At 47.0% G+C, this 12,552-nt stretch overlaps 3 protein-coding genes across 8 annotated transcripts in view; 2 read left to right on the forward strand and 1 right to left on the reverse strand.

The window, feature by feature from the left end:
* Positions 1–3,903, forward strand: part of MAPK15 (mitogen-activated protein kinase 15) — a 22,276-nt gene extending 18,373 nt beyond the window's left edge. The window contains exons 11-14 of the mRNA XM_072413179.1: positions 1,905–2,196; positions 2,326–2,405; positions 2,518–2,697; positions 3,469–3,903. Of these exons, the coding sequence (XP_072269280.1) occupies positions 1,905–2,196; positions 2,326–2,405; positions 2,518–2,697; positions 3,469–3,669 (753 nt within the window). The 3' untranslated portion in view covers positions 3,670–3,903. The remainder of the gene's footprint in view (positions 1–1,904; positions 2,197–2,325; positions 2,406–2,517; positions 2,698–3,468) is intronic.
* Positions 3,904–4,568: 665 nt separating this feature from the next.
* HGH1 (HGH1 homolog) lies at positions 4,569–10,539 on the reverse strand. Of its 6 annotated transcripts, none has more exons than XM_072410500.1 (7): positions 10,480–10,539; positions 8,386–8,910; positions 7,881–7,981; positions 7,269–7,388; positions 6,974–7,065; positions 5,548–5,670; positions 4,569–5,228 (listed from the first exon to the last, which is right to left on the reverse strand). In XM_072410500.1, exons 2-7 carry the CDS (start codon positions 8,904–8,906, stop codon positions 5,094–5,096), a joined length of 1,092 nt encoding a protein of 363 aa, XP_072266601.1. In that variant the 5' UTR covers positions 8,907–8,910; positions 10,480–10,539; the 3' UTR covers positions 4,569–5,093. The 6 variants fall into 6 exon arrangements, with proteins under 6 accessions (XP_072266601.1, XP_072266603.1, XP_072266599.1 ...); XM_072410502.1 differs by lacking the exon at positions 10,480–10,539 and adding an exon at positions 10,431–10,449; XM_072410498.1 differs by lacking the exon at positions 10,480–10,539 and adding an exon at positions 10,247–10,405.
* TONSL (tonsoku like, DNA repair protein) overlaps positions 10,267–12,552 on the forward strand; it is a 14,396-nt gene continuing 12,110 nt past the window's right edge. Inside the window, exons 1-4 of the mRNA XM_072413180.1 lie at positions 10,267–10,713; positions 10,805–10,900; positions 11,590–11,732; positions 12,242–12,422. Coding sequence (XP_072269281.1) covers positions 10,548–10,713; positions 10,805–10,900; positions 11,590–11,732; positions 12,242–12,422 — 586 coding nt within the window. The 5' untranslated portion in view covers positions 10,267–10,547. The remainder of the gene's footprint in view (positions 10,714–10,804; positions 10,901–11,589; positions 11,733–12,241; positions 12,423–12,552) is intronic.

Raw genomic sequence — 12,552 nt, forward strand, 5'->3', positions numbered from 1 at the left:
ATCACATATTTGGTGAAGTTCCATCTCTCGACCATCACATATTTGGTAAAGTTCCATCTCTCTACCATCACATATTTGGTGAAGTTCCATCTCTCTACCATCACATATTTGGTAAAGTTCAATCTACCATCGCACATTTGCTGAAATTTCATCTCTCTACCATGACATATTCGGTGCAGTCCCATCTCTCTACCATTACGTATTCAGTGCAGTCCCATCTCTCTACCATCACATAATTCAGTGAAATCTCATCTCTGTAATGTCACATGTCCAGTGTAGCTTCCTCTTGTGTTGGTCTTTGGATTGTGCTGTGGTCTGTGTATTGGGGCTTTGGTTTTGCTGGAGTTGTTTACTGGGCTCTGTATTATTTAGTAGTATTTTTTTATGGAACGTTTTCTCATGTCTGGAGTTTTGTACTAAATAAAGGGTTTTTTAGTCCATTAACGGAAGTACTTTGCCTTCCGGTTATGTTGCCACAGGAGGTTTGAACTCTTTAGGTCAGCTCAGGATAACCCCTTCCAGATCCAGCATGGCTCCATTTTTCGATGGTGTACCTAATAAAAACACTAACTCAGCTCTGATTTATATGCATTTTGTATTTGCTCCCCTGCTCAGCCGGAGGTTGTAGTAACTATCACTGGGTGCCACATAGGGTGCTTTTCAGACACTAGCTATGGAGTGTTGTCCAGGTCTAGAATCATCAGCATTGCTATTGTCCTGTCTATTAGCACTTAGTAATTGGACCAGCCAAGCCCAAAAGGTAACTCATCTTTTATCATTGCTCATCCCATTGTTGGTTGTTGATTGGAAGGGTTTTAGTTCTAAGCGACTGAGCGCTGACACTGCTGGGTGTAGACTCTGCTCCTTGTTATTTGCAATGGTCCTACTATTAATCAGCTTTCTAGATTTGTGAGCAGCTAAGGTTTGCCTCAGAACTTTAGTTATGCCACATATCTGGTTTAAGTGAAAGTCCCACCGTACCGGCTGCTTCCAGCTCACACTCTGCTAATTACTTCAAGGTCCTGTGTGTCTGGAATCATAACCTCTGCTAATAGCTGGGCATTTGTTGACTCTGACTCTATCAGGGGTGGCCCTTCATGAGCCTTTTCAGAAGTTTTGTTCTGTAGTGATACATCACTTCTCCCGCATACTCCACACTTTTTCTGCTTATAGCTTGCTCCTCAGGCCTAAAGAGTTTGTTTTTTGTTTTTTTTGCTGCAATCTGCTTACTGTTCCATTGCCCCTATCTTAGATCTCAAAATGTCCTCATTCAATTCCCTATAAATTGTGATCATAGTTGACTTCTTTCTGCACTAGAAACTATTTGAGCTTTTTCTCTCCACTGTGATCCTCACAGTAGTTTTCTTGCCATCACTTCTGCAATGAGAGTGAGTTGGCAGCCATGTATTTATAGATGGATCCTGTATGGTTGCTTTGGCCTTTGGTTTCACCATCTCAGGCAGACTAATATCCAAGCTTATGGTCTCCAGAATTTCTGCCACATTTCTGGCATCAATTACCTATTTCTCAGATTTGCAAGTCATCCACCTGGTCTTCTGTTAACATGTTCACCATATGATCTATCAGATGATCTTTTCAGCCTCACCTGATGCCAGCTTTGTGTGTAGGGTACTTCAGGTGGCTGTTTGAGCTGCAGGCAATTCATTGATTGGCAAGTTAAATAATCCTACTGTAACTTAGGGTCAGCTCAGGATTCACCAATATTTATGGTTCATAGCTGGGTACCTAGTAATGCTGTAGTTCGTTTTCCCTCTGTCGTATTCTTAATAGAGGTAGGAGCAGTACCATTCGTTAGCCTTTCAAAAGTCTTTCTTTTTTTACCCTTATCCATAAAAGCTGTCATGAATGTTTAGGTCTGACAGATGCCCTCATTTCTCTTACAGATGATCCTGGAGAGGAAAAATAACACTCGCAGACAGAAGCGGGAAACTCTTAAGGAAAATAGTTCCCTTAAACCTTGTCAGGAGTCCAATTCTGTACCAACAGAAGAGAAGAAAGAGGCAGAGCCTCCCAAGTCAAACATTACTGCTATCCAGGGGAACTCCAACCACACTAGCAGCCCTGACCTTAAATCTCTGCACACTGAGAGTTGTACGCAGGGGCCCAGTGCCGGTCATTCAGGTCCCAAACCTAAGTCTCCTGTGTATAACCCCATAACGCATAGTGTGATCCCAGGTATGTATATATTAAGTATCCACACTCCTGTATAGAATCCTAAATCAGGAGAATATATATTTATGTTCTTCCTCTATAGCAGTCTAGATTGTGGTTTTGGTTTTTTTAATGCACTTTTTTTCTGCCCAGTGGGATCGGTTAATTGGAGGACAAAGAAAGGGCAACCAAACCAAGAACAAACGGCCACCTCCCACCCCGGGACACAAGGCGTAAGTACACCGGAATTTGTGGGATTCTGGAACAAGGGAGTGATCACATTATCTCTGAGGAGATGAGTGAGTGGCTGGTATTGGTCACATAGAGAAAATCTTTGTTTTCAAGGTGACAAGAAAGATGGAGCCACGAGGGAAGACGGCCCCGGTCACCCGAACACGCTCTTTCTCGCTTACCCAGCAGGCCCGGGCAGCCGCGCCCAACAATCCTCTCATCCGGAAGGAGACCACATCCCCTGCAGCAGTAAGTGTGGCTGCAGTTAGCGCCAGGCTGGTGAGTAGAAATATGGTAAGAAGTAGATTATTTCGCTTGACTCGTGAAAATACTTTCACCTGCCTGTCATGTCCGTCTTTGGCTTCAGCACATTCAGCCCTAGCCTTGAAACCAGTTTGTAGAAAAGTACTTTCTGCAAATCATTCCTGAGAGACAGCTTGCAACCAATCCTAAGTTGCTGATTCTCTGGCTACTGACCCAGTGAACAAGTAAATATATTGGGAAAGTCACAAATCCCCAGTTTTCCATCCTTGTTGTAGCCAAGAGGTTGGCAGTACTGAAGCAAGAAGACCAACATACCAGCCTGTAGCATTTGCAGAATGAGAATGTGTCTCTCTCAGGATTTTCTTGATTTAATTTACATAAAAGTCATGTAGATAGCTCCCTCCAGTTGAGGTCAGTGATTGCTGGAGGATAAGCAGAGTCTGAAATCAGGGGTTGGCTATTAGGGTGAGCAGTGTGTGAGTTTGGTGATTGGAGGACAAGCCGTATGCAAGGTTAGTGACTGGAGAAGGGCAGGCAGTGTGAGGTCAAAGGCTGATTTATGGTGGAAAATGAGGTTGGTGATTGGAGGATGGGCAGTGGGTGACATCAGTGATTGGAGGACTGTGACCAATATACAGGGTTAGTAATTGGAGGAGGGTGACGGGTGCGTAAGGTCAGAGTTTGGCAATTGGGACAGACATGGTAAGATGCAATACAAGAGGTTGTCCAGGGACAGATCTGTTACACTTGATAAGTGGTACATTTGTGGTGGCTGAACAGGCTCTGTTTTTGGCTCCACAGAACCAGCGAACACCGGCCCCACAGACCCGTGACACAAGATCGGCTCAGAAGTTTAGCAGGAAAATGTTCCAGGGGACGTCCAATGTTGGGGCGGCTGGTGACCCCAAAGCGTCACTTCAGAGCTACACCCAGGCCTATGGGACGATCAGTAAATCTGCTCTGCAGAGTTTGCAGAATTCTGCTCAGACAAACAAGTTGTGAGAGATGGAGGGGATTGGCTTCTGTGGCCTGAGTATTACAGGCATGGGCCCTGTGGCCCCCTCCTCTGTGTTCAGACCACATATGTGCCTTGTACATAACCCGACCCTGGGACCAGCCCTTAGGCAGTAACGTGCAATTACTGGACATTGTGGCCCCAGAGCCGCCAATTTCTATCATTTGTGTATTTTTTTACTGTTCATGCCACCCACAATACAGCACAATTATTTATTCAGACTGCTGTCTCCACTTAATATTAGCGGGTTGATCCCCACATTATCTGCTTGTTCTTCATACTTATCAGGGTTCCAGGGGCACTGGAAGCTCCACTTTGGACAAAATTGCCTTGCTTTGGATGGGCAAGTGCTTCAATTCCTGTTTCAGTGTCATCTTTTTTGACAAGTTCACCAGGACAAGAAGTGAGAGGGATATCTCTAACAATTCCCCCTCCATCCGGAAAAAAAACTTTGTCTTTAAATCTGAACTCCCATAATTAAATAAAAAAAAAGTGTTTCTGTCCATCCGATCTAGAAGTTTATACAGCCATTAGGATATAGGCAGTTTGTGACTTGCTATAGGGCCATGAGAGCATAGAACAGGAGAATACATTAGCAGGAATCCTGCATCTGACTGACACCTGGAAGAGGGTGAATGTTGGATATTCTTTTTATGTTTCAGCAAGAAAAGGGAGTCAGGTGTGAAGAGGTTTAGGTGAGGCAGAAAGGCCCGGGCCCTTTTCCCTTACACACTTTATGCATTCCAGGGCCCCCCATATGGTGTACAAGCCAGGGAAATTCAGGTCTGTATTATGCAGACCCCCCTTCCCTGCACTATCCATCTATTTGGTTTGAGACTGTCTCAGACTGGTACAACTACACAAGGCTGAGCTTTAACAGCTCCAGATCAAAACACAATTCATTTTTTAATATTTTAAAAATAACATCCATTAAGTTTCTTTTTCTTTTTAATAAATACATTTTAGTAAGACCCAGTGTTCCCCATTACCTGAAGAGAACCCCACTGCTCAATGTCATCCATCATCTCCTACCTAGAGGCATGACATGGTGGGTGTGGGTGATTGCCTACACCTGCCGCACCTGGACACTTTCCCCTAGTACAAGTTATCAAGCCTGTGCTAGAAGCTCATGTTTTATAGGTCTCTTTACAAGGACTGAAGGATATATTGTGTAAGGGAAGCTTTGCACAGGATCTTCTGTCTTACCAATGGAATGATTAGGACCACCAACTCCTCAAAATCTCCATCCCGCCAGATACATTTTACCACCGGGAGCATATCATTATCAACACCGAGCCTGGCATGTTCAGGCCACCAAAAGAGGACTGAAAACCAGTTATGGCCCAATAATAGGGATAAAGATATTCTCTATGTTTTGTGATATTCTGGTCTGTGGAGGGGGCAGGGGAGGTCACTTAGGGGTCTCTTCCTCTAACTCTTTTTCCTCCTCTTCATCCAGGCGCTTCAGTTTTTCCTCCACCTCAGGGGGAACCTTAACTTCTAGGAGGTTCTCCAATCCAGGTTCAGGCTCATCACCAATCAGAATCTGAAGGGGTAAGGGAGAGAAAAAAAAGCATCTAGTAACACCAGACACAACTAGTAAGATACCTGCCGGCATCATCACAAAAAGATTCTCCCACCAGGGATCCAGTACAGGACGTGTGTCAGTCATCCAGGAATCCAGAAACGGCACTGTACACACATTAGCACCATAGAGCAGCCACTTCAATACCCAGAAGGGTACATTTGTCACCTGAGTACCCAGAAATGGCTCTGCCAGGGGTTGCAGAACATATCCCCTATAGAGAAGCAGATCAATGTTCAGATTTATAGCTGATAATCTCTTGTTCTGCCATTATACTGACCTGTATAACTTTCTCACAGGTTCTCTTCACTGCAGGCTCCATCTCCCAGGAGTGCAGTGACCTCAGAATCAGATAGGCTCCACTTTGTTTCAGGATAGCACGCCCTTCCTGGGTGGCACAGAGCTAGGAGGAATCATAGCAGATCATTATTATCATCCACATTTTGTCCATTATAATTACCATAACCCATAATTCTACCACTTTCATACATTTCCCAATCACCACTTCTACAACTGGTCATACTGGAAGTCAGCCTGTGACCTGATTTATTGATTTATATCGGCTTCCTGAATATCAAACCAAACTGTACTTGCCATTTAGGGTTCTCTATAGAGCCAACCCTCACTAATTTGTCAAGGCAATACACGTATTGCTGGAATGTGCCATTCAGTCACATGACAACCCAATGCACCTTGCATGCCAAAACCCCTCAATACCAGTGCCATGTACTCCTCTTTCCACAGTTCTCTGCTATTCTAACAGCTTACCATGGATGACTGCTGGGTTCCTATTCTTCCAGAACAAAAACAAAAGTGCATGAGGTTGGGGATGCATTAATGCAGGCCTGTCAAAATCATGTATTTATTTAGCGCCAACATATTACACAGCGCTGTACAAAGTCTATAGTCATATCACAAACTGTCCATCAAGAGGCACAAGCTAATGTCCCTTATGGTTATATGTCACGCAGTGCACAACTAGTTAACCTAACTGCATGTTTTGAGGTTCTGGATGGAAACTGGAATGTCGCAAACATGGGAAGAACATACAAACTCCATGCAAATAGTGTCCTTGTGATGACTTGGGACTCCAGTGCTCCAAAGCCCAGAATCATATGAAACCCAAAAATGTAACGGATGCAAACATTGGCTGCGAACACTTCAGTTATCTCCCCAGTCCTTCCGAGCCAGGTGCAGTAACCATCTGACTGTTTTTGGGTGGGTGGGAGAAGCTGGGTCACAATACAGGGACAGTGAACAGTTGGAGCATAACATAGCTAACAAAACTATAGGCCAGGGCTGCCTAATCTGGCCCGCAATTTTTTTTGGCCCCCAAAGGAATCCTAAATATGAACTGCAGCTGGCCCGCTGCTACTACAATTCCCGACATCACTCGTGTCTATAGACCAACGGCCTCTCTACTTATGCGTGGCCCTGCACTGGACTGTTTTATAGAAGCAGGGAATTGTAGTAGCGGTGCTATTTCAGTTTTAAGTTTTGCCCCCGACTGTCCAAGTTTTTAATTTTGGCCCACTGTGTATTTGAGACACCCCTGCTATAGGCCTTACTGGATTCCTCTGAGAACACAAAATTTGTGTGTTGCCCCGCCAAGCTTAAAACACATTTCTGCGGTTAATAGAAAATGTTCATTTGGGGAGAACAGAAGAAACCGCCCCATGCACATGAAACCCCTGCATTTCCCTCACCAGCTGAAGGCACTCAATCAACATCCGGCGTATATCAGGGTCCGGCTCTCTCTGCTTATCTTCTGGAAGATACTGAAGATCCAAAGGAAGTCCTAAGGAAGGAAAGGTGGGGGGTCAGTAACAGACAAGCCCCCCCCCCCACAGAGCCAATGGGCTATTTATGTTGTAATTCTACCAATATCAAAATTAGAGAAAAATCAACAAAATCCATTATAATGATGCTGAAGGAGATAGAACATATAAACATATTCAATATCACATCTCCAATGCCCCCCCACCCAACATCCATGGTTACCCCTCTCCATTGTTGTCTTACTCTCCATCTCCTCATCCGTGTACTCTTCTCCACCTGCCAATGGCAACAAGAGGAATGGCAACAAATCAACGTCCTCCCCCAGCAGCCAGCTGTGATCCCCTAAAATATCAGAGGGTGAAAGTTACCAACTCAAATCTGCAACATGAGGTAACCTGAGCATCCTACCCACCAAACATCAGACATGACAACTGTCCCTTCCAGCCATAGTGTTGTCCCCGTGTTGTCCTCACCACCCATCCCTCCTATAATCTATGGTCACCACCCATCTATTGTTAGGTCTGGGTGCACCTGCTAAAGAGGATAAAACCGCAAATGATTTACAGAGCTTCAATTCTAGGATCAAGATACTTACCGCCAACTATCCTGTGAATATGGTCACATGGATGAAAAAAAAATGTTATACTTTGTGTAAAACTTCATTAAATGAGCGCCCAGCAACCAATGGGAAAGAAAATCCTCTCTGCAAAGGACCCAGGGCCTCATACAGCGGCCATTAAATTATTGCAACTGTGCAGGTAAAGGTCCAAACTGATTTTCTCAAACCTTTGGTAACAGAATTCAGGAAGAATAAATTCCCACTGTGTCACTCACTGTGATTGAAGCAGCAATTCCTCAAAGTTCCCACAATTCCTCCTCTGCAAATTACTGAGCCCGGGGTGTGAGTGTACGGGAGAAGGCGTTGGAGGACACACCTAGGAGACAAGGATACAGTCATCAGCTATGGGGTTCTCTGGGGTCAATTATGGCCATATCATCATTTCCAACAGTGTCCAGACCCAGAGGACTCCAGCAGTGTATGTGAGGGGTGCAACAGCCATGCCCACACCTCCATACTGCATGCCCCGTCTCTGGAGGCCCCCACAGTGTATGTGAAGGTTGCACCACCCATACCCAGACCTCCATGCTGCCTGACTGGTCTCTGGAGGTCTCCAGCAGTGTATGTGAAGGTTGCACCACCCATACCCAGACCTCCATACTGCCTGACTGGTCTCTGGAGGACTCCAGCAGTGTATGCGAGGGGTGCACCAGCCCATGCCAAGACATTCATACTCCATGCCCAGTCTCTGATGGTAACCAATCAGTGATGATGTCTCACCTGCTCCTGTCCAGTAGGAAACTCCGGCCCTCAGCCAACTGAGTCAGGTTGCACAGAAGGGGCCCTAGGTAGTCTAGTGTATGGGTGGGGTTGTGCTGTGGGCCACAGATCATATCCACAATCTGTCCAAGTCCGGAAGTTGACAAGGCAGCCAGGACGGCACGGCATGTTTCCTCCTCCCGGCTCAGATTACAAAGAGCGGAGCAAACTGAATCTGCGTACTCGTATCGACAATCAAAGAGACGACCAATCAGTGAGGAAAGGAAGTCGGGAACATCCAGTAGGGAGCGGTGAGCATCGGGATCAGATGCCAGGTTTACCAGGATATGGTATGAATCTCGAATAACCAGGGAATCCGATGTGAGCCGAAAGATGGCCTCCACCAATCCAGGTAGATCGCACAGACTCCGCCTCCCCTGGGGTGTCCCACTTACACTCAGCACACATTCCACCGCCCTGATCTTCACATCTGCCCGAGTATTGGGACCAAGGAATTCCAGGAGCTCGGAGCTAAGATCCATTCACCTGTGAGACACAAAACACATGTGTGAGAATAGCACCAACCACGGCCACAGCGCACCAGAAGGGAGGGGGAATGGCGTTAACAAGGGACACAGAAAGGGGACTGGGACTGACAGTACACAGAAGGGGAATATGATGCCAACATAATCCATAGGGTAGTACGGAATAAATACACAGGGCATACCAAAGTATAGATATAGGAAAATGGCAGCAATAAGGGCCACAGCGCAGTACAGCAAGGACACATGAAGAAGGAGGCAGTAGTACAGAGAGGATGGCACCAACATAGTCCATGGAGTAGTACAGAGAGGAGAGAGGATGGCACCAACATAGTCCATGGAGTAGTACACAGAGGAAGGCACCCCATAGTCCATGGAGTAGTACAGAGAGGAGGGAAATATATCCGACCAATGAGAATGTTTATATGTGATTTGTGTTTCCAGGTTTTGATGAGCATTGCCGGGGGACTCCTGGCAGCGTGGCACCCTCAGGCATCAGAGGACAAATAAGGACATTAAGTCACCAGAAACTCCATGTCGCCATATGACCCCTCTATTGATTGGCTGAGAAAACCCCGATTATGTTCAAATCACCATCAGGCTTTCCCTTTTCCCAGCCAATCAGCAGTAAGGGTGGAGATTTGTCCTGGTTTTCCCCCTGGGGGTCTTCATATTTAACCCTTTCTGGGTTTGAGATATTTACCCCCCAGGGGAGGGGGGCAGCAGACATCTGGAGTTCCCCTCATTAGTGGGGGGCTTCATGCTAATAAACACTTGTAAATAGATAGATTGTAAGCTCTTGGGGGCAGGGTCCCCTCCTCCTCCTGTCTCACTGTCATTTACTACCTAATGTACAGCGCCACGTAATATGTTGGCGCTATATAAATCCGGTTTACAAATAATAAAAGTCTTCATTGTTTACAATAAAGCCGAAACGCTTGTATCAGCATTACGCCTTCAGAAGTTTCTGGGAATTTATACCGTATTTTTTGCCGTATAAGACGCACTTTTTCTTCCCCAAAACTGGGGGGGAAAAGTTGGTGCATCTTATACAACAAATGTGTTATAAAATAATTAAAATAATAAACTCACCCGATACCGCGTGTGTCTCCTCTCCTCTCTGGCTGCAGTGAAAGAAGCCGGCACAGCGCCCCCTGCTGATCCCTGCCCTAACTGCCGTACAGTGGAAAAAAAAGGTAAGAACGGCACAGAGTGATCAGAAGGGGAATAATCTTTCAGAATTTTTTTCTAGATTTTCCTCCTTTAAAAATGGGTGTGTCCTATATTCCGGAGCGTCTTATACGGCGAAAAATACGGTAAATCCGTATATTTATCCTCACCTGTCACACGCGGGACCGTCGCAGCCTACTGGTGACGTCACTGTCGCACAGTATACACGACGGTGGGCGGGGACATTCGTCATATTTGCCCTATAGTACTGGAAGCGATGATAGAATACCTTCCCCCAGCGCTGGGAGGGGTAGACCCGTAAGTTGCCCCATTCCGGACGTATCTGGTACCTACGCATACTGTGTCATGTGACCTCCGATCACGGGCTATCCCGCACACATACCATAACAAGTGAATGGCCCACCTTCTCTTTCCCCACCAATCAGCAGTTTGGAAAGTTTTGTGATAGAAATGCGCAGACTCGGCTCCTCCTACTTTTTTTACACTGTATTGATAGTCGAGAAAACGAATCAGAGATGTATTAGAGACAGCCAATCAGCAAGAGCGAGAGATAGAGAGGAGGCGGGGCTAGATACAAGTCAGCGCGGGAGGACGATGAGCGATCGGGAGATTCGCCGTGAGTTACCAGAGGGCCCCGGTATAGCAGGAAGAGGGGGAGGCGTGGCTCCTTGTCAGATCATGCCCAATAAATCATTTTTGTTTTCTAGAACTTCAAAAGGCGAAATGCAGAGCTCAGAAGAACCGCCAACTGAGAGAAGAGGCCGCACTGTGCAACCAACTGGGGGAGCTACTGAGCAAGTGTGGTAAGTGTGAAGGGGGCAGGGGCAAGGGGTGCCTTGTGACCTGTAGGGGGCGGAGACAAGGGGTGCCTTGTGACCTGTAGGGGGCGGAGACAAGGGGTGCCTTGTGACCTGTAGGGGGCGGAGACAAGGGGGTGCCTTGTGACCTGTAGGGGGCGGAGACAAGGGGGTGCCTTGTGACCTGTAGGGGGCAGAAACAATGGGGTGCCTTGTGACCTGTAGGGGGCAGAAACAATGGGGTGCCTTGTGACCTGTAGGGGGCGGAGACTAAGTGGTGCCCTGTGGCGGGCGGAGACAAGGAGTGCCTTTGTGACCTGTAGGGGGTGGAGACAATGGGGTGCCTTGTGACTTCTAGGGGGCGGAGGCAGGGGGTGCCTTGTGACCTGTGGGGGCGGAGACAATGGGGTGCCTTGTGACCTGTAGGGGGTGGAAATGGATTGCCCTGTGGCGGGCGGAGACAAGGAGTGCCTTTGTGACCTTTAGGGGGTGGAGATGTGAAATGCAGCCGTCTCCTAGAACACGTGGCCCTCATATTTGTATAAATGACAGGTTCACTTTCAAGCCTCTCAGCTATCGCAGAGGAGCAGCCAATCCCAGCTCAGTGTTTATATGGAGAAGGCTTGTAGGGAGCAAAGGGGTAAACCATGGCCCTGTATGTGCCCCACTGACGCCTGGGGTCTGGTCTGTAACAGGGCGATTCCAGGAGGCCATCGAGGAGCATCGTCAAGAGCTGGGGATCTGCCGGGGATTGAGCGATGTCATTGGCTGTGCTGTAGCCAATCGGAAAATCGGAGAATGCTTTGCAGAGCTTGGAAATTATGAGACCGCTCTCAAGGTAGGAGATTGGTTGTGATTGGATTGTGTGTGGTGATATCTTTGATTCATCTTACATTTGGTTTGCTCATTTCTGAGCTCCCATATTGCAATCAGATTCTGGCTGAACAAGGAGAACGTTCAGTGCCGACACAGACATCCTCAGGTGCAACGCCAGCAGAGGGCGCATTGGGGGAACTAAACTCGTGATAATCGCCCGTTCTATCGCAGGGCATTTCCATCTTCTTTTCCTGGGGCCGATGATCGGCCATATTGTTTGGCTGAGCCAGGATGATGTAACTTCTGTACATAGGAAGCCAGGATTGCCAGTTATCCCTGGCAACAAATGCTGGGCAGCGCCAATTTAATGATCCCAACACAGGAAGATTGGATGATTGAAATGTGTGTGTGTGGATCCCTTCCTATAAATATGTCACCATTGTGTTCTTTATGGGGGGGAGGGGGTGTCCTGCGTGACTCCTTTTCCCCCGGCCGCTGCTTTATGACTGATACAATGATTCTTCTTCACAGCATCAGCGCCATCACTTGGACCTGGCCAAATCCGTTTCCTCTGACATTGAGCAGCAGAGAGCATTGGCCACCATAGGTCGCACTTACCTTTATATGTGTGAGGTGGGGAAGTTGGAGGCTCAGCTCCCGGCAGAAGAAGCTTTTCTAAAGAGTTTGGCTATTGTGGATGAGCGTCTAGAAGGTGAGTAGCAATGGACGATGTCGTGCCAGGATCTGATCAACGTCTGGTGTATGTGCTGCCAGAGCAATGGATTCCCCGACCCAATATACACATTGTAATGTGACAGAGGAAATGGAGGGGGGTTGGCGGT

Source organism: Pyxicephalus adspersus, chromosome 5 (genome assembly GCF_032062135.1).
Source record: "Pyxicephalus adspersus chromosome 5, UCB_Pads_2.0, whole genome shotgun sequence".
Lineage (NCBI taxonomy): Eukaryota > Metazoa > Chordata > Amphibia > Anura > Pyxicephalidae > Pyxicephalus > Pyxicephalus adspersus.